Here is a 17647-nt window from a genome sequence, read left to right on the forward strand (position 1 = left end):
TTTTTCTTCTGTTGCTGTGCAGGGACTTGACTTGATGCAGCTGGCCATGGTTGCAGATCTCAAGTTACAGTTAGTTCTCTGCTCGTCCTAACTAAACCCGTCTTGGCTGGAGCAATATCTGGAAGTTTGTTTCAGGTCACAAGAGGTAAGTGGATCATTTCTCCTGGTAAAGTAATTTTAAAAATCAAAAGCAGATTAAGAGAACGCATGGAATAAATGGGATGATAAAGGGAGATGGGTATCCAGGAATGCTGTTCTTTTTTCCAAAGAATGCTATTTTTTCTTATTTTGTTCAAAGCCTACTGATGTACCTTGGATTCAGTGAGGCCTACGTGAAAATTTTGAAAATATAAACGAACACTGTATGAAAGTATAAGATATGCTGTCTAAATAATTAACAGTGATTTTATCTGAATAGCAGGGTTTCAAAAAATGTCTTCCTCATACATTTCTGTAGCCAAAAAACCCAAACTTTGAAAAAAGTACATAATGGATAACAGTGGCCTGTGTAGCAGAGAGAGATTGGTGAATTTGAGAAAGCTGGAGGATCCTCCTTTCTTAGACAGCCACACCTGCAAACCAGGTAAATTCGTTTCATTCAGCTAGCATGTATTAGCACAAGCCATGGGACAGGCTTACACTCAGTAAGCCTGTACTCAGTAACCTTAGACTCACTAGAGTCTAAGCTCCTACTGCTCTCCCTACATAGGCCAAAAATTGAGGGACGGGTTGTTGGGGCAAGAAATAATGATTTTATTCAGAAAGGCAGCAGGCTGTGAATATGGAGGGCTCATGTTCCAAAGAACTATCTTGCTTGAGTTAGAATTCAGGCTTCTTTTATACTGAAAGAGGAGAGAGTAAACTCAAACACTTCCTGGTTTCCATCAGCCTCTGAAGGGGTGTGTAGGTTTCTTCCTACAGCCATTCACAGATGGGCCTGGTCAGGATATTTCCTCTGAGCTAAACAGAGTTATTTTAGGTTAATGCTTATTACCTGGGAAGCAGGGTTCTTAGAGACGAGCCATTACAAATAATTTAAGCTTAACTTGCTGCTATTTTTTAGTCACTAAGTTGTATCTGACTCTTGTCTGACTCTTTTGCGACCCCGCGGACTGTAGCCCACCAGACTCCTCCATCCATGGGATTTCCCAGACAAGAATACTGGAGTGAGTTGCCATTTTCTTCTCCAGGGGATCTTCCTGACCCAAGGGTTGAACACATGTCTCCTGCATTGACAGGCAAATTCTTTACCACTGAGCTACCAGGGAAGTCCGATTAACTTGTAATAGAATACTACAAGTTTCTTCCCTGTTACAGTCTCTCCTGTATGAATGTGCTAGGGTACCAAATTTCATAGGCTGGCTCTCTGCCCAGGAGATTCACAGACAGATCAAAGGAGCATTGTTTATACATGTGGCAGAGAAATAATTTTCCCTCTACCTTTCTGAGTTGTTGGCTGAGACCACTGCCATAAAAGATTAACAAGAGAAAAGCAGACGTTTTAATAAACTCGTGTATTTCAGAGAGAAGTGATAACTGAAAGTGGCTTAAAGCGTCAGCTTACATAGCATCTTCAACAAAGAAGAATAAATCTCTGGAGAAATGACAGGCTAGAGGAAAACAGTTGTAGGCTTTCAAGGGTGGAGCCAAAGACTAGTTAGTAAAATTTGTTATTTAGAGTCCAGGCTGATTGGGCCTGAAGTTGTCTCTGGGAATTAACCTTTATCCCATCCTCTTGATAGAAAGGGGGCACCTTTGTAAATTTGTATCCTGCTTTTGGGGCTTCCCTGGTGGCTCAGTGGTAAAGAATCCACCTGCAGTGCAGGAGCCACAGGAGACACAGGTTCGATCCCTGCATAGGAAAATCCCCTGGAGGAGGGCATGGCAACCCACTCCAGTATTCTTGCCTGGAGAATCCCGTGGGCAGAGGAGCCTGGCAGGCTACAGTTCATGGGGTCGCAAAGAGTCGGACACGACTGAAGCGCCTTAGCACTCATCCTGCTTTTAGGCAAATAGAGGGGTAACAAAAGACAGAGTGCTCTTCTTTTATCTGCTACTTAATTGTCTTCAGCTCACAAAAATCCTTATGCCAAAGTGGCACATTTTGGGGTGGTGTGTCCTGAACTCCTACAGTCATATTTTGAGGGGGGCATACATATCCAAACTCGTCTAATAAACTCCAAAGTAAACTCAGATGATGAACTGGCAAGAAAAATCCCACAAACCAGAAACCTTCACTTAAAACAGGAAATTCTGTTAATTCAACCTTTATTAATCACACACGCACAACTCCACTGCCTTGACATACACAGTTATCAAAAACCGGAAAGTGAATTACATGTACATTTTTAAAAAACAAAATGTTTTCACAGTTCCAACTACACTTATCCCCAAGTTTTATCCCACAAAATACAGCGTGAAAAAAAACCCACAGCATAAATATTATTCAAGTAAAATGCTATCTATCATAGCCGCATATGAATAATGAAAGCCCTGGGCTTCAGCCGGCAGAGAAGGCAGTCATGTGGCAGTTTAAAGTTAATGATCTAAGTTTACAATGAAACAGATTTATCTGCATTGTGCTTCTGATCTTTACTTTCACTAAGTCTTTCCATAAAAATTAAAGGTAGATGAGCCAACACTTGACATAAAATTATATTTAAAAGCTGCTCAAATGGATAAAGATCACAGGTACAGAGGAGGTTTAAAATGAGAATCCCTGCATAGCTGGGGAAAGTAAACTGAGAATTGTTTTCTCAAGGCCAACAGACTCCCGTTATCTGGGTGATTTCATATGAGTCATGTGATGATTGCTGGAAAGTTCTTGGTGAGGATTCACTGGAGCAAGACCTGGAAAAGTAGTTTTTACAGAGTACGTGTTCAATAAAATGAAATAATGCCTCATTAACATGGGAAGGTCAGTATCTCCCTCTTGGTTTAGATCAGAGGTTGGCAAATTATTTCTGTAAAAAGCCAAAGAGTTTTGTGGGCAGTTCTGTCTGTGGTGTAAATAATTCTGCCTAGAAGGTAGCCACAGATCATATGGTAACTGAATGGGCGTGGCTGGGTTCCAATAACATTTTATTTGGGGCTTCCCTGAGGGTCAGATGGTAAAGAACCTGCCTGCAATGCAGGAGACCCAGGTTTGATCCCAGGGTTGGGAAGATCCCCTGGAGAAGAGAATGGCTATCCACTTCAGTATTGCTTGGAGAATTCCATGGACAGAGGAACCTGGCGGACTACAGTCCATGAGATCGCAAAGAGTTATGGATACTGATATCTGAATTTCAGAAAATTTTCATGTGTCATGAAATACTATTCTTTTGATTTGTTTTCCCCTAACCATTTGGGAATATAAAAACCATTCTTAGCTCTGGGTTGTACAAAAGCAGGCAAGATTTGGCCTGTGAACCAATCCCTGGTCTAATGGTCCTTTTCTATTTAGTGTTAAAACACACATTTTTAACAAATCCATCACATATTCCATCACATAATCGATCACCTTACTGAACAATAACCCCCAAAAAAGTTCATTTAAAAAATACATCTTTCCCCACAATCCAGATCAATTTTACTAAACAGTAAGCTATTTCCTTTTCAACTTACTTTAATTCCAGAATTAATCAAGGATATTGCAGTGAGTCTCTGGCCCTCAATTTATGTACCTGGTCAAACAGATATACTAGAAAACAAAATCTGCCATCAAGCCAAAGCATCTGCTGAGTTATAAAATTAACAAACGTATTTGAATGTATTCCCCCAAACATTTCAAGCACTAGTATTCTGGATTTCTAAAAACTATTTAGAGCATTTTTATTGTTAATAGAAAACAGATGGACACATCCAAACATTAAGTAATTAAAATGTCACGTGAAACAACTCCAGAACTAGTAAGTGCAAATTCCCGGTCAATATGATGTGTATGTGATTGTGGACAGGGTCTGAGCAGTGCCTGTCACTAGGTGGACTTCAGCTGATTGCTTAGCTGGGCCTCAGGGGGATGGCTGATGTAACCCAGGGCAAACACAAGGCAGCTCCGGGACTGGCCATGGTACCTCTGTGCACAGGGACATCTCAGACCTTTAGCTTTTTAGCTCCCTGTGGCTCAGTGAGGGGTGCTATTGGTCCAGGATCAACTGCCTCCAGCACTCCTTTCATTCACGTTTTCCTTCCGCTCCCCAAAACATCCAGAGGATGTCAGTGAAGTACACGCGCGCGTGTGCACACACACACACCCACACACACCCACACACACACAGTGGGAAAGGGGGAGCTTCATCCCTATCTGTTCCACCAGGACCAGCCTCCCCTTTCCTCATATATCAGGACGTTTAGAGACACAGTACAGAAAAGCCTACTGTTTTCTTAGAGTTTTTCTTTCAGAGCAACAGGAAACAGTGATCGTTGGGCTTTTTGTTTTTAAAAGAAGAACTATAAAAACTCATTGGATAGAAAGCGCCTCTTCCAACTGGCAGCTATGGAAATTCTTTTCCCTTTTGAGATCACTGTGCTCAAAGTGCTTTTGCGCTCCCTGCAGGTGAAGGAGCAGCATGTCATAAAGAGCAGGCTATGGGAGACCAGCCCGCCCTCGGGCTCAGGTGCTGAGCAGGTGGGTACCAGCCTCCCCTCACCTTGGCAAAGCCACTGCTGGAGACCCAAGCCGGGCTGGGAGGTACCACCCATAACAACGATGACTCCCGCACTGAACATCAAATTTTCACTTTTTGGCAAATACTATATGTTTGCTTTCTCTTAGGTTCACAGTATCCCATGGAGCTAAGTAAGGCATGAACAGAATCTCCACTGTACTGAGGGCTGGGTGTGGGGGGTAGACAGCATGTCTGTGCAGATAAGCCCGGCCAGGCCGTTACCCGTGGATAAAGCCCCACCAAGCCGCTGCTGCTGCACTCTGCTTTATGCTTATTTTCTCTCAGAAACATGATGTGGAAAAACAGCACAGAAGTGAACACAGAATCTTTAAGCAGTTGAGGATGGTGGAGCTTTCAGTTTAAAAACTAGTCAAAAAAAAGAGAGGGGTTCTTTCACTTCTCAAAGAAATCCAGGCAATTCTGTGCTGTGTCTAAAGTTCTTAAAAAAACAAACAAACAAACAAAAACCAATGATTCAGCCGCTGCAGCAACACCTCCGAATACCCCGCTGGCGGGTCACCAGGCATGCAGTGGCATCCTGCCCAGCCTGTCAGTCACACTCAAGAGATGTCCCCCGCAGCCCCCTGGGTCTTAGTTCCGGAGCCACGTGGGTGCTGGCTATGTCATTGCCCAGGCTGTGGCGCCACCATGATGAGGGGGCTTCAGGACCAGCTTGTTGCACTTTGCTCTGAGGCAGATGAGGTCATGGGTGGGGAGGGTGGGGGCTGGCGATCCAGGGCCTCATCCTATAAACCCACTGCTGGTTCTCAGGGATTTGTGGCCATAGGCTTGTGGCATGTATTGGCCCCAAGCCAGCTAGGAGGAGGGATAGGCTTTGTATCTGCTTATAAGGACTGGATGATTCGTTTTTTAAAATTCCTAGTTCACCTACCCTATGGGTTTATTTAAAATAACGGATGGCATGTCCCCATACATAGGTAAGCCTCCCTTTTTATTTCTTAAAGAATCCTATAAGCCTCCGAAGCACACATACTTGAGCTCCAGATACTCGTCAATGCCGTACTTGGAGCCCTCTCGCCCAAGGCCGGACTGCTTCACCCCCCCGAAAGGGCACTCCACGGAGGAGATCAGTCCTTCGTTAACACCAACCATGCCGACCTCCAGCCGCTCCGCCACCCTCCAGATCTGGGCCGGGTCTTGAGAGTAAAAATAACCTGTTGTGAGGATAAAAGACACAGAGGTAGTCATTAAAGACATCATGTCCACAGCTGAGGGTGCCATGGATGACCAGCTACCTAGTCATGCGGGCTGGAACCTTCCTGCTTCCAAGTGGAGCCCCTAGTTGGTTCCATGTATGTCTTCATCTCACAACCTTTAGAAATCATCTTTTTGCTTCTGTTCCACTCTCGCTAGCTCTCTCACCATCTCCAGCAAGGACTGTAACAACAATGAACCTAGTTCCTATGGCCTCCTAATCAATCCACCCTGCACACATCTGTTAGGTAGTCCATGTGATGTCTTTACCCAGACCTTCCAGTGACTCCTTGTTACCCATAAATAAGGTTAAGTTCCTGGTGAGTATTCGAACTCTCCCTAATGTGCTTTCAATCAACATGTCCAGCTTTATCTTCCATTATTCCAGTCACCGACCATCTCCACCAAACTCGTCCACCCAGTTCTCCTTGTCCTGTTTTCACTTAACTCCCTAGGTCCCCCTCTGCCCAGAACCTCTCTTCTTCAATCTGCACCATCAGTCTTGCCCAGCATGGATGCCCTGGTTTGGGATGTGGCTTCCTCCACCATCATCCCATCAAGAAGGGACGAGAAGAATACTGAGCTCAGTGTTACGGGGGCACTCGTGCACACGTCTTACTCCAGCATTAGGCCCTCTGAGTCAGCAACTCGGAGTCTGTGTCATAGAATAAGGGACTCTGCAGTGTGGACATCCTTTCTCTGGTTATCAGTGGTTCTTGTCCACCCAGAGAAGCGCGTGTAGAGCCACGGCTGAATCTGTGTCTTTTTTATCTTTGCCAACACTTCCTTCACTAGTGGATGCTAAAGACAGATTTGTTGAGTGTCTTTATGCAGACACAGTTTTGTCAGGGACACAGGGTACATACTGTGGCCTCCTTGACCATGTCCAAACTGCAAGAACGGCAGCCACTCCCTGAGGCTCCCTTTGCCGGTGCTGTCTTCCCTTCCTTCATCGCCCTGATGCTCTCTGTGAAGTCAAGCGCTATCTCTTGTTCAGGCTTCCAGGAGGGATGCGAGGAGAAGCACTTGGAATTTCCAGGCATCGAGCCTCTGGGAACATGGGGCTTAAGGGGTGTGGGTGGTTCTCCCCAGAACAGTCGGCACTGCTGTTTCTCCCTCCACCACGCCCAGCTCCGACCAGGGAGCTCCCATCCCACATCCTGCGGACACAGCAAAGAACCTGGACTGGCACAAACCCGCCCTTGCCCCTTGGAAAGCAATGAAACACGTGCTGCAAAGAAGTTGACTTCTCAAAACCCCGGGTGACATTTAAAAGGCACAGCTGGAGAAGTGACTGTGATTGTCGCCAAGCGAGGACAGACACCCACCTGCCAGCCCGACGTCGGCCGCGTTAGCGATCGCCACTGCCTCCTCCTCTGTGTTGAACCTGCCAAAGTCAGGGTGGGTCATCAGCAAAATCCCACAGGGGAAGGAAAACCAGCTGTTTTTCCTTCTGATCTGTTTCCCAAATAAGAGCCAGGGGTCAATCAGAGTTTTGTAAGGAGCAGAGAGGAAAACACCTTCATTCACTGCACACGCTGAGTTCAAGGCTAAGGAGCTTGGATCAACACCGGTTCATCTCTTCTAGGAGAACAGGAGACACACAGGGAGCTACAGTGTATTCAGAATGTTGAATAAAATGCCTAGGAAAAGGGTTACTGCTCTTGTTCTCTCTTAAGACGTGCACCAATCATAACTACTTCAGAAGCAGCCGTGATGTGGGAGAAAGACAACAGCCAGGGCCTGCTGGGGCCCAGGGTTCCAGTGTTGGCCCCACTGCTTAACAGTGCTGGGGGTCTGTTCCCCTTGGAAATGAGACTACTAGTATGGAAGCCTAATGCAGTCGCTTCCAGCTTGATCATCTTATTTCTGAAACTAGATTTCAGAGGCCTTTTCCTATTGCCCCAGAACTGTAAATGGAGGGCAAAACATTCTATGCATCCCAACTCCTCAAATCAGAGACCCAGCAGCAGCCAGCCCTCTGAAGGCTCGGGCAGAGCTGGCAGACCCCGGTCAGTGCAAGAGGATGAGTAGGGGAGAGAGGAGGGGGACCCCAAGAGAATCACTTGTTACAAGGATGAGCAGTTCTTGTCTCTCCACTGTAGAGAGCAAGCCGTTCTATCTGCCAGAGAATAAAAACCAGGGTGTCATCCATGTCCTCACTGCCTACATGTCCCTCGAAAATGCGCTCATCACAGTATCAGGTGGGACATCCTCGACGATTTCACCTTTTGAGTGTGAACTCCCTGGTGGCTCAGATAGTAAAGCGTCTGCCTGCAATGCTGGAGACCCAGGTTCGATCCCTGGGTCTGGGAGATTCCTTGGAGAAGGAAATGGCAACCCACTCTAGTATTCTTGCCTGGAGAATCCCATGGACAGAGGAGCCTGTAGGCTACAGTCCACGGGGTCACAAAGAGTTGGACATGACTGCATGACTTCACTATTTACACAATAACAACCACACTGATATTAGGTGACGTGCTTTATGTATATTACATAATTTAAACCTTACAGCTGTCCTGTGAGGCAAGTTTTTTTGTCTGTTGTTGTTGTTGAGTCACTAAGTCATGTCTGACTCTTTACAACCTTATGGACTATAGCCCACCAGGCTTCTCTGTCCATGGAATTCTCCAGGCAGGAATACTGGAGTGGGTTGCCATTTCCTACTCCAGGGACTGAACCTGAGTCTCTCAGGTCTGCATTGGCAGGCAGATTCTTTATCACTGTTCCACCTGGGAAGCCATGAGGCAGATACTAGTTTTTAGTCCTTTTCCCATGAAGGACCCTGGGGCTCAGAGACGTTAACTCATTCAAGGGGACACAGGTATAAAGTAGCAAAGCCTGCATTCCTAACCCCTGCATCCTTTTGGAAAATGTCAAGTTCATATTCTAGGTAAAAAATATTTTACTAAAAGATGAAAGTTCTCCAAGTGGTCCATTCTCCCAATGTCAGATTAATTTATAAATTTCATTAGCAAGGGAGGAGAGAGAAATATTTGGAGAAATAATGACCAAGAATTTCCCAGGACTAAACAGACACCTCAGATTTTAAATAAAGGCCTTGGGATCTCAGATTGAAAAAAAAGTTCAGAGTATGCCATACCTAAGCTACCATGGTAAAATTTAAGAACATCAAAGGCCCTGAGTCTCTGAAGAGAAAAAGTTCCCTTCACAGGAACAAGAAGCAGACATCAGCTTTCTCAATAACAACCCTGAAAATAAGCAGACCAAGGAGTGATATCTTGTGAAGCTAGATTTTTATGCAGGTAGATTATTATTTACTTGTGAGTGTGGGATAAAAGGTCCCATACAAACACAGAGTTCATTTCCCACAGACACCCTTGAAAGAAGTCTTGAAGGATGTACTCTGTTATGAAGAAAAATGAGTTCGGCAGGGAGCAAAGTAGAGAATTTGGTAAATTTTGTGGTCTAAACGGGCAATAATGAAAACCAATGTTTAAAAAACCATGCCTTGGTCTTGGCCCTTCCCCCGACACAGCCCCACTCTCTGCTCCTGTCCCTCTCCTGCAGGTCGCAAATGACACAGGAACTGGATTACTCTCCAGGCTTCCTTTTCCTTTCCTACTCTTCCTCCGGTCTTCCTACACGCTGGATGGCCTTACTTGATAACAGGTGCCACAGGCCCAAAAGTCTCTTCCTGAGAGCAGAGCATGTCTCGGGTGACGTTGCTGAGCAGGGTGGGCTCGAAGAAATTTTTCCCAACGTGGTGTCGCTTCCCACCTGTCACAACGGTGGCCCCTTTGGAAATGGCATCATGCACGTGTTTCTCTACCTGTGTGAGGAAGAAAGGAACAGCCTTTGGGAAAAGGGATCCAGGATGCTTGGAAAATGTTTAAACTGTCAAAAACGGTAACTGGACTTTTCTTTCTTTTTCAAATAGGTTTGAAACCATGTACCCCAGTTCCTTCTAGGTTGAAAGAACCAGATACACAGATATGGAGTCAAGAGGGCAGGTCGTATATACAATGCTGCTTCCTCCCCACTCGTTGGAAGGACTGAAGCTGAAGCTCCAATACTTTGGCCACCTGATGCGAAGAGCCGACTCCTTGGAAAAGACCCTGACGCTGAGAAAGGTTGAGGGCAGAAGGAGAAGGGAACAACAGAGGATGAGATGACTGGATGGTATCACCGACTCAATGGACATGAGCCTGAGCAAACTCTGGGAGCTGGTGATGGACAGGGAAACCTGGCGTGATGGACAGGGAAACCTGGCATGCTGCAGTCTATGGGGTCGCAAAGAGTCGGATATGATCTAGCGACGGAACAGCAGCAACCCTGCTCTGTGGGTTTCTGGCTGTTGGGTCTTACTGTTTGCTGAACGGCCTAATAAACATACACTCGTGTCTTTCCAGGCCTGATGCTCAGCTGCCTTTCTGGGATTTGCTCTCTTTGCCTTCCTGGGTTAGTTCCAGGCTCTTGGATCCCACGCTGTTCTTGTCCCTGGACTTCTCTTTCACTTTGTTCTAATATTTTCTCCTCAAGTACTAGTTATTTTGAAAAAGGTGCACTGAAGTTCGTTTATATTCAGAGTGTTCTGATAACTGCAGGTCGGGCTGTTTTATCTTGCATTGGCTGGTAATAGAATTTGGACCCCAGATAATTTTCCTTCAGAGTGTTGAGTATATTTCAATGAACATTCTAACTCAAAAACAGTTCTCACTCCTTTATGGGTCAATTTTCCCCACTCTAGAAGCTTCTTGAATCTTCTTTGTGTGTTCCCGATATTCTAAAATTTTAGCAAATCACACCTGGGTTTTCTCTTTTTTCTAATTCTATATACTTGGCAATTGACAAAGTCTTTCAATCTGAAGAATCAAGTTATTTCCCCCTAGCTCTGACAAGTTTCCTCTAGCATTTGTTTGATAGACCTGTTTTTTCCACTTCAAGTCTTTGTAGAGCTTCTATCACTAAAATGGATACACCCCCGTGTGGGTGTGGGTGCATGTTCAGTCGTGTCTAACTCTTTGTGACTCCCATGGACTGTAGCCTGCCAGGCTCCTCTGTCCATAGGATTTTCCAGGCAAGAGTATGTCCCGTCTTCTCAAAACTCTCGGAGGACAATATTAGATTCCTAGAAATGTCTGATCTCAAAAACAAAAAGCCTTTTTCCTCTCCTTTTAGGTGTTCCAAAGATGAAAGAACTTTGTATTTCAAGATGGTAATTCCTGAAGCAGCAGGATACAGAATTATCACCACTGCAAGAGAAAATTTAGGGACGGCAGCAGAACGAAAGTGGCAGATCTCATGGGAACTCAGCTAAATGACAGAGCTGGAAAAGCTTATAACCTGACGATGCCACTTGATTCATACAAACTGGCAGAAATTCACTAGTTTTTCTAATTTCTCCATGTTTCCAAAACCACCTTGCTGGGCACCTGACCAGCGTGGTTTTTGATACTGAAACCAGGACACTGAACAGGTAATAAGACAGACTTACCTTTTCTACAGCTTTTGCATTAATTAACGGGCCTTGAGTAGTTCTCTCTTCAAATCCATTACCCACATGCAGGTTTGTTTCGATTGCCTCAGCAAATTTTTTCACAAAGGAGTCATGGATACCGCTTTGCACCAAGAAACGGTTGGAGCACACACACGTCTACGCAGAAAGAAAGAAACTCACATCGACAGTTCATCAGAAGCTACTGACCCAACCAATAAACCTATGATTGCTGCTACCTCTGAATGTAAATGTACTTCCCAGGTGGTTCCTGTCCTGGGTCCCACCTCCATACTCGAGCTTAGCCCTAACGACAAACATGCCAAGAGCCTGTACTTCTCCAGGCCCCTCCACAGCCACCACGCCTCTGTGGTCAAACAGGTAAGCGAGCATAAATAATCTGTGAGCAAAAAGCCACCAGCCCAGGTTTTTTTCAAATGGCTCATATTTGGAACGAGAAAGCCAACACAAGAAATATCTCCTTGAGACAGTGATACTCAGCGACAGAGAGGAAAAGCTAGAAGGAAAAGGATTCAGAGGCTAATTTATGTCCTCTAGCTTAGTGAACCTTTCAACAGCTTGGCAGAATCCAACATTTTGAAAATGGACACAAGACCATTCTTCCAGCCTAAATTATTGAAAAGACCTTTGTTTATTATATTTTCTAGTTTAGACCTAATATTTTCAAGTTATACAATATAAACACATTACTGGAAATGAGGTTATCCTTGATACATTTTCTTCTTGGCTTTTTTCTTAATTGTGTGTTTTCTAATAGAAACAGTTTGTAGATTATTTTGTACCCTGTGCATTTTCATTGGCTTAAAGCAATATACCCCAAAGTTGTAGCTTTGTAAGTGTAACTCTGAAGGCTATACACCCTTGCATTTTGTGTTTCTAAAAGGAAACATACCTATTTCAGAAACAACCAAGCTTATCTAGGTTATGTGAAAGGAGAAAAATTAATTACCAATGGTCAAAACAGGATGAAAACTATTTAATAAAGAATATTATACACTTCACATTTTTCCTCCTAGATAACTTTCCAGTTTTTATTCCTTTTTTGGAATGCATTTAAAATCGCTTATTGATGGTACTCTAAGATGAAGTACTTACCTTGTATGAGATAACTTGGAAGGTCCCTGCTGGATCTAATGCTCTGGGATTCCCTAGAAGGTGAGAGCACAGGCCACCACTCTCCCGGGGACAAGCTGGACTCTCCTTGGCCCACTGTGTTGCGTGTGGCCCTCTAGTGGAGGCCTGTCTTGGCCCCCTCATTTCGTGAAGAGTGAGACCCAGGCAGTAGGGTTTTGAGTTTTTCAAGGCACCATCTCAACATTTTCCAACCTTCTTTTCCTTAACACTGTGGGCTCCAGACCCTAACTGTTGAGGCTATTTTGTATCTGAGGAGATGTTTAAACCTGTTCAGCAGAGAAAAGTCCAGCAAGGGAAAACTATGAAAATAACCAGATTCAAAGAGGAGATGAAAGAAGAGAACAATTTTATTAAAAGGCTTCTGCTGTTCGGGAAATTTTCCTCGAAGCCAGGGAGGAAGACACCTTATTTCCCTTCATACTCTGTGAGCCTAGCAGAGTCCCAGGCAAAGAGAGGGCACTCACTAAACATCCGATAAAGGACATGCATGAAGAATGAAGGCAGGAACCCAGAAGTGCCCTTTCTCCCAGGAGGTGAGGAAGGCTAGGATCTTTGTAAAGCACACAACCCAGAAAAATGCTCCGGGACTCACCTGTCCAGAGTTCCTAAATTTGGAGGCCATGGCCCCGGCGACAGCCTGGTCCACGTTGGCACTGTCAAAGACGATGAAAGGGGCATGGCCACCCAGCTCCATGGACACCCTCTTCACAGAGTTTGCTGCGTGGTGCAATAGGACCTGGGAGCAGACAGAGGATGCTTTGAGCGCCCAATCAACAACAGGGACCAGTAAGGCTTTTTTCAAAAAAGTACCCAATAGAGGAGGAAGCCAAGTACACAGCAGTATATATGCGATGACAGTTTGCATAAGAAATGGGGAAAATTATATATATATAATATATATATATTCATACTTGCTTATATTTGATAAACATGGAGAAGATGACAAGAAACTAAAAATAATTATGTATAAAAGGGAGGAAACCAGGAATGGAGTAAGGGTGAAACTTCTGAATATAAGCATGTTTATATTGCCCTGATTTTTGAACCATGTCAATGTGTGACCTACTCAGAAAATTATAAACAGGCTTAACAATCACAGAGATAGGATAATAAAATCACCCAGAACCCAAGAACCCCTAGTTTACCACTGATAAAATCCTAAGGTATATCTATCCAGAATTTGGCTATATACACAGAGGGATACGTACCTTTAAAAAAAAAAAAAAAAAGCTTTCTATTTTATATTGAAGTATAGCTGATTAATAATGTGATAGTTTCAGGTGGACAGCAAAAGGACTCAGCCACACATACATGTATCCATTCTCCCCCAAACTCCCCTCCCACCCAGGCTGCCATATAACATTGACCAGAGTTCCCTGTGCTAGACAGTAGGAGCTTGCTGGTTATCCATTTTAAATATAGCAGTGTGTACATGTCCATCCCAAAGTCCCTAAGTATCCCTTTCCCTAAGTCTGTGAGTCTGTTTTGTAAATAAGTTAATCTATATCATTTGTTTTTAGAGTCCTCATATAAGGGATGTCATACAATGTTCGTTTCTCTGACTTCGCTCAGTATGACGGTCTCAAGTCCATCCATCTCGCTGCAAATAGCATTACTTCATTCATCTTAGTGGCTGAGTTATATCCCATTGTATATGTGTACCACATTTTCTTTATCCACTTATTTGTTGATGGACATTAGGTTACTTCCATGTTTTGCCTACTATGAAAATAGGGGTGTGTGTATCTTTTCAAATTATAGTTTGGTCTGGATGTATGCCCAGGAGTGGCATTGCTAAACCATATGGCATCTCTATTTTTCAGTTTTTTAAGGAGCCTCCATACTGTTTTCCATAGTAGCTGTACCAATTTACACTCCTACCAACAGTGTAGGAAGGTTCCCTTTTCTCCATACCTTCTCCAGCATTTATTGTTTGTAGACATTTTAATGATGACCATTCTGACTGGTGTGAGTAAACCTGTTTCTTTATTGGACTCAAGACAGCTATTTTCTTTAGAACTTTTAAGAAATGCTCTTTGCCAGGCCATTGGTTTTCCCGACTCGGTTTGCTCTTGGGTCGCTTGCCTCCACGTGCGTCCTCTGACTGAGTCTTCTTCACACTCAGCACCCATGATGAGAGCTTGAACCCGACTCTGGCCCCTGCTGCCTACAATCCTGCTACGTCCCGAGGAGTTCTTTCTGTTCCCATTCCTCCTGCTGACCTTCTCGGGACTTCAGCCTCCAAAGCCTTAGAAAGGGAGCATGACTGCCCAGATTACCTTTCTATGAGACACTGGCTCTTGGTCACTGGCCAACCTCTGAATCTGTTTTCCTCAGGTCAAATGCCCATTCATTGCTGAATTCTCTGTGGGGAGCAGACGAGGCACTCTGTCCCCTCCCCGGGAGGAGCAGTCCCCCTGGAAGGGTAAGGGCAGGGCCGCATCTCCAGAAGAGGCTGACTGATGGAGGTTCACTTAGAGGCAAGATTCTATGTGCCAAGATCCAGAGCTGAGCCACTGATTCTCTGCAAAGATCAGCCCTGAAGAGGCCGTTGGTATGGAGAATGGCTGCTTATCAGTGATTCCTATCACTCTTCCCTTTAAACCACTTGAAGCGAAGCACTGTCGCGTGTAAATAACTTAAAAGGACAGTTGGACTTGGCAGGAACGCGGTCAACATTTTCCTGGGGGTCTGTCCGTTGGAGACAGTTTGCTGAGCAAAGTAAGGTTAAACAGTGAGTGGCTGGCCTTTGCCCAGCGTCTGGGTACTTCTCCGGCTCCAGTGGCAAAGGTTTATAACCCTTCTTCTCCCAGGCCTCTCTCTTTTTCTCCAATGACTTTGAAACCCTCTGAGAATAAGTTTGCTCTGCATACCCCTGGAGCAGGGTGGTAGCACTTTGTGGATCTAAAAATTCACGCTTCTGAAATGAATGAGTGGCAGGCTTCCCAAGTATGAGTCTGTGGCATGACAAACATGGTTATGGCTGGGAGTTACTAAAATTGGCTTATTTTCTCCTGCTTCTCATGGTGTCCAAAAAATGACCAGTTTCACCAAAACTTTCAGATTAGGTTTTTATTATTTTAATCTGATACGTTTATGTACTTCTCTAATATGAGCATGTGCATGTATGTATGCAAACACTAGCAGCAAAAATGTGTACTATCTGGAGAGAAACACCATAACTAAGAACTTTTGCTCTACCTCTGCCTTTTTCCTGTTTTAAACATTTAAAAGGATAAATAAAAATGCACTCATAGGCACACAAATGAGGTTTTAGGGAAAAAACTTTTCAACATATAAGGGAGAAGAAAGCTAGAAAAAAAATGATCTTTCTGTTTCTGTAAGTATCTTTATACTAAACACAATTTTTGTTCTAAGGCATCCATTTCTTTAATTCTAGATTATGAAAGAGACACACATTTGAGAGTTATGGGAATATGATGGACAACTTTCATCTACCTCACATGCGGAAATAATGGGAACCTTGTCTACCCTTAAACCTTCAGTTTTGTCAAACAGGAACCTAGATCATGTCACAATGAGGAACACCATCCAAATATTTCCGGAAGATGATCAGACATTATGATATGGGACAGAGCTTTTAACACTCTGCTGGAAACCTTCCTCCAAATGGTGACAGAGATGAAGTAGTATTTTTGATACTGTATAAAGAGAAGTTATTAGAATGACACTTGTTTCCTTTGAGACTTAAGTCACATACCTTTCCAGTGGCTGTCGAACCAGTAAAGGAAATTTTAGACACGAGAGGATCTGTACAAAGTGCTTCCCCTACTTCCTTGGCCTTCTTTTGAGAGCAAGGAATCACGTTGTACACACCTGGGGGAATTCCAGCCTGGTTTGCAAGCTATAAAGACAAACAGCAAACATGTGGCGGCAAATGAGCAAACTGGAAAAACAGAAAAGAGAAATCAATGTTTTAACCCAGAAAGCAATGGCAAAAAAACAAAAAACAAAACAAAACATAGGCTGACTTTGGGGATAGAATATATTTAGAACTGAAGTAAGATTCTTACTAGTGCTAATGTGGTATTCAGGCTTCACCTGGTAGCTCAGATGGTAAAGAGTCTGCCTGGAATGGAGGAGACCCGGGTTTGATCCCTGGGTCAGGAAGATCTCCTAGCGAAGGAAATGGCAATGCACTCCAGTTTTCTTGCTGAGAAAAATCTCATGGACAGAAGAGCTCAGCGGGCAGCACTCCATGGGGTTGCAGAGAGTCAGACACGACTGAGCGACAATGTGGGATTACTGTACTGCAAGTTTCTGCATGAATTTTAAGCAGCGTTTTATCATGTGCATGTGTGTGTGTACACACATGTATGTATATTTCCCAGCCCTGCCACTAATAACGCCTAGAGACAGTGACCAGCCAGTAGCAATGATCATCCCTGGTGCCCTAAATGTAGTCTTAAAATATCATTTCCTACCAGAGGAAAAAAAGACGCTTACTCCTTGGAAGAAAAGTTATGACCAACCTAGATAGCATATTGAAAAGCAGAGACATTACTTTGCCAACAAAGGTCCGTCTAGTCAAGGCTATGGTTTTTCCAGTAGTCATGTATGGATGTGAGAGTTGGACTGTGAAGAAGGCTGAGTGCCGAAGAATTGATGCTTTTGAACTGTGGTGTTGGAGAAGACTTTTGAGAGTCCCTTGGACTGCAAGGAGATCCAACCAGTCCATTCTGAAGGAGATCAGTCCTGGGATTTCTTTGGAAGGAATGATGCTAAAGCTGAAACTCCAGTACTTTGGCCATCTCATACAAAGAGTTGACTCATTGAAAAAGACTGTGATGCTGGGAGGGACTTGGGGCAGGAGGAGAAGGGGACGACAGAGGATGAGATGGCTGGATGGCATCACTGACTCGATGGATGTGAGTCTGAGTGAACTCCGGGAGTTGGTGATGGACAGGGAGGCCTGGCGTGCTGCGATTCGTGGGGTTGCAAAGAGTCAGACATGACTGAACAGAACTGAACTGAACCAGAGGAAATAAAGACTTTCTGTAGAAATAGTTAATCCCAGGTCTGGGACAAGAAATATATATGATAAGTCTAAAATATCTTGTCATATTAGATAGCAAAGAAGGTCTCAAAAACTATTAACAGTTATGTTAAAAGATAAAAGAGCCAACTCTAAGAGGCTTCTATTGGCCAA

General features: G+C 44.2%; 1 protein-coding gene and 1 long non-coding RNA gene across 4 annotated transcripts in view; one reads left to right on the forward strand and one right to left on the reverse strand.

The window, feature by feature from the left end:
- LOC138425679 (uncharacterized) lies at positions 1-12117 on the forward strand. The gene is made up of 4 exons (XR_011251311.1): positions 1-145; positions 4538-4609; positions 9766-10911; positions 11007-12117. It is a non-coding gene; the product is annotated as an uncharacterized lncRNA (long non-coding RNA).
- ALDH5A1 (aldehyde dehydrogenase 5 family member A1) overlaps positions 2252-17647 on the reverse strand; it is a 26081-nt gene continuing 10685 nt past the window's right edge. Inside the window, exons 5-11 of one of the 3 annotated variants that reach the window (XM_069563820.1) lie at positions 16199-16342; positions 13070-13213; positions 11323-11481; positions 9488-9657; positions 7193-7251; positions 5644-5824; positions 2252-2850 (exon numbers count right to left, since the gene is read on the reverse strand). In XM_069563820.1, the coding sequence (XP_069419921.1) occupies positions 2757-2850; positions 5644-5824; positions 7193-7251; positions 9488-9657; positions 11323-11481; positions 13070-13213; positions 16199-16342 (951 nt within the window). In that variant the 3' untranslated portion in view covers positions 2252-2756. Of the gene's footprint in view, positions 2851-5580; positions 5825-6626; positions 6832-7192; positions 7252-9487; positions 9658-11322; positions 11482-13069; positions 13214-16198; positions 16343-17647 lie in introns of those variants that run through there. The other 2 variants (XM_069563822.1, XM_069563823.1) reach the window with 2 other exon arrangements.

The sequence above is a fragment of the Ovis canadensis genome, chromosome 20 (assembly GCF_042477335.2).
Source record: "Ovis canadensis isolate MfBH-ARS-UI-01 breed Bighorn chromosome 20, ARS-UI_OviCan_v2, whole genome shotgun sequence".
In the NCBI taxonomy this organism is placed as follows: Eukaryota; Metazoa; Chordata; class Mammalia; order Artiodactyla; family Bovidae; genus Ovis; species Ovis canadensis.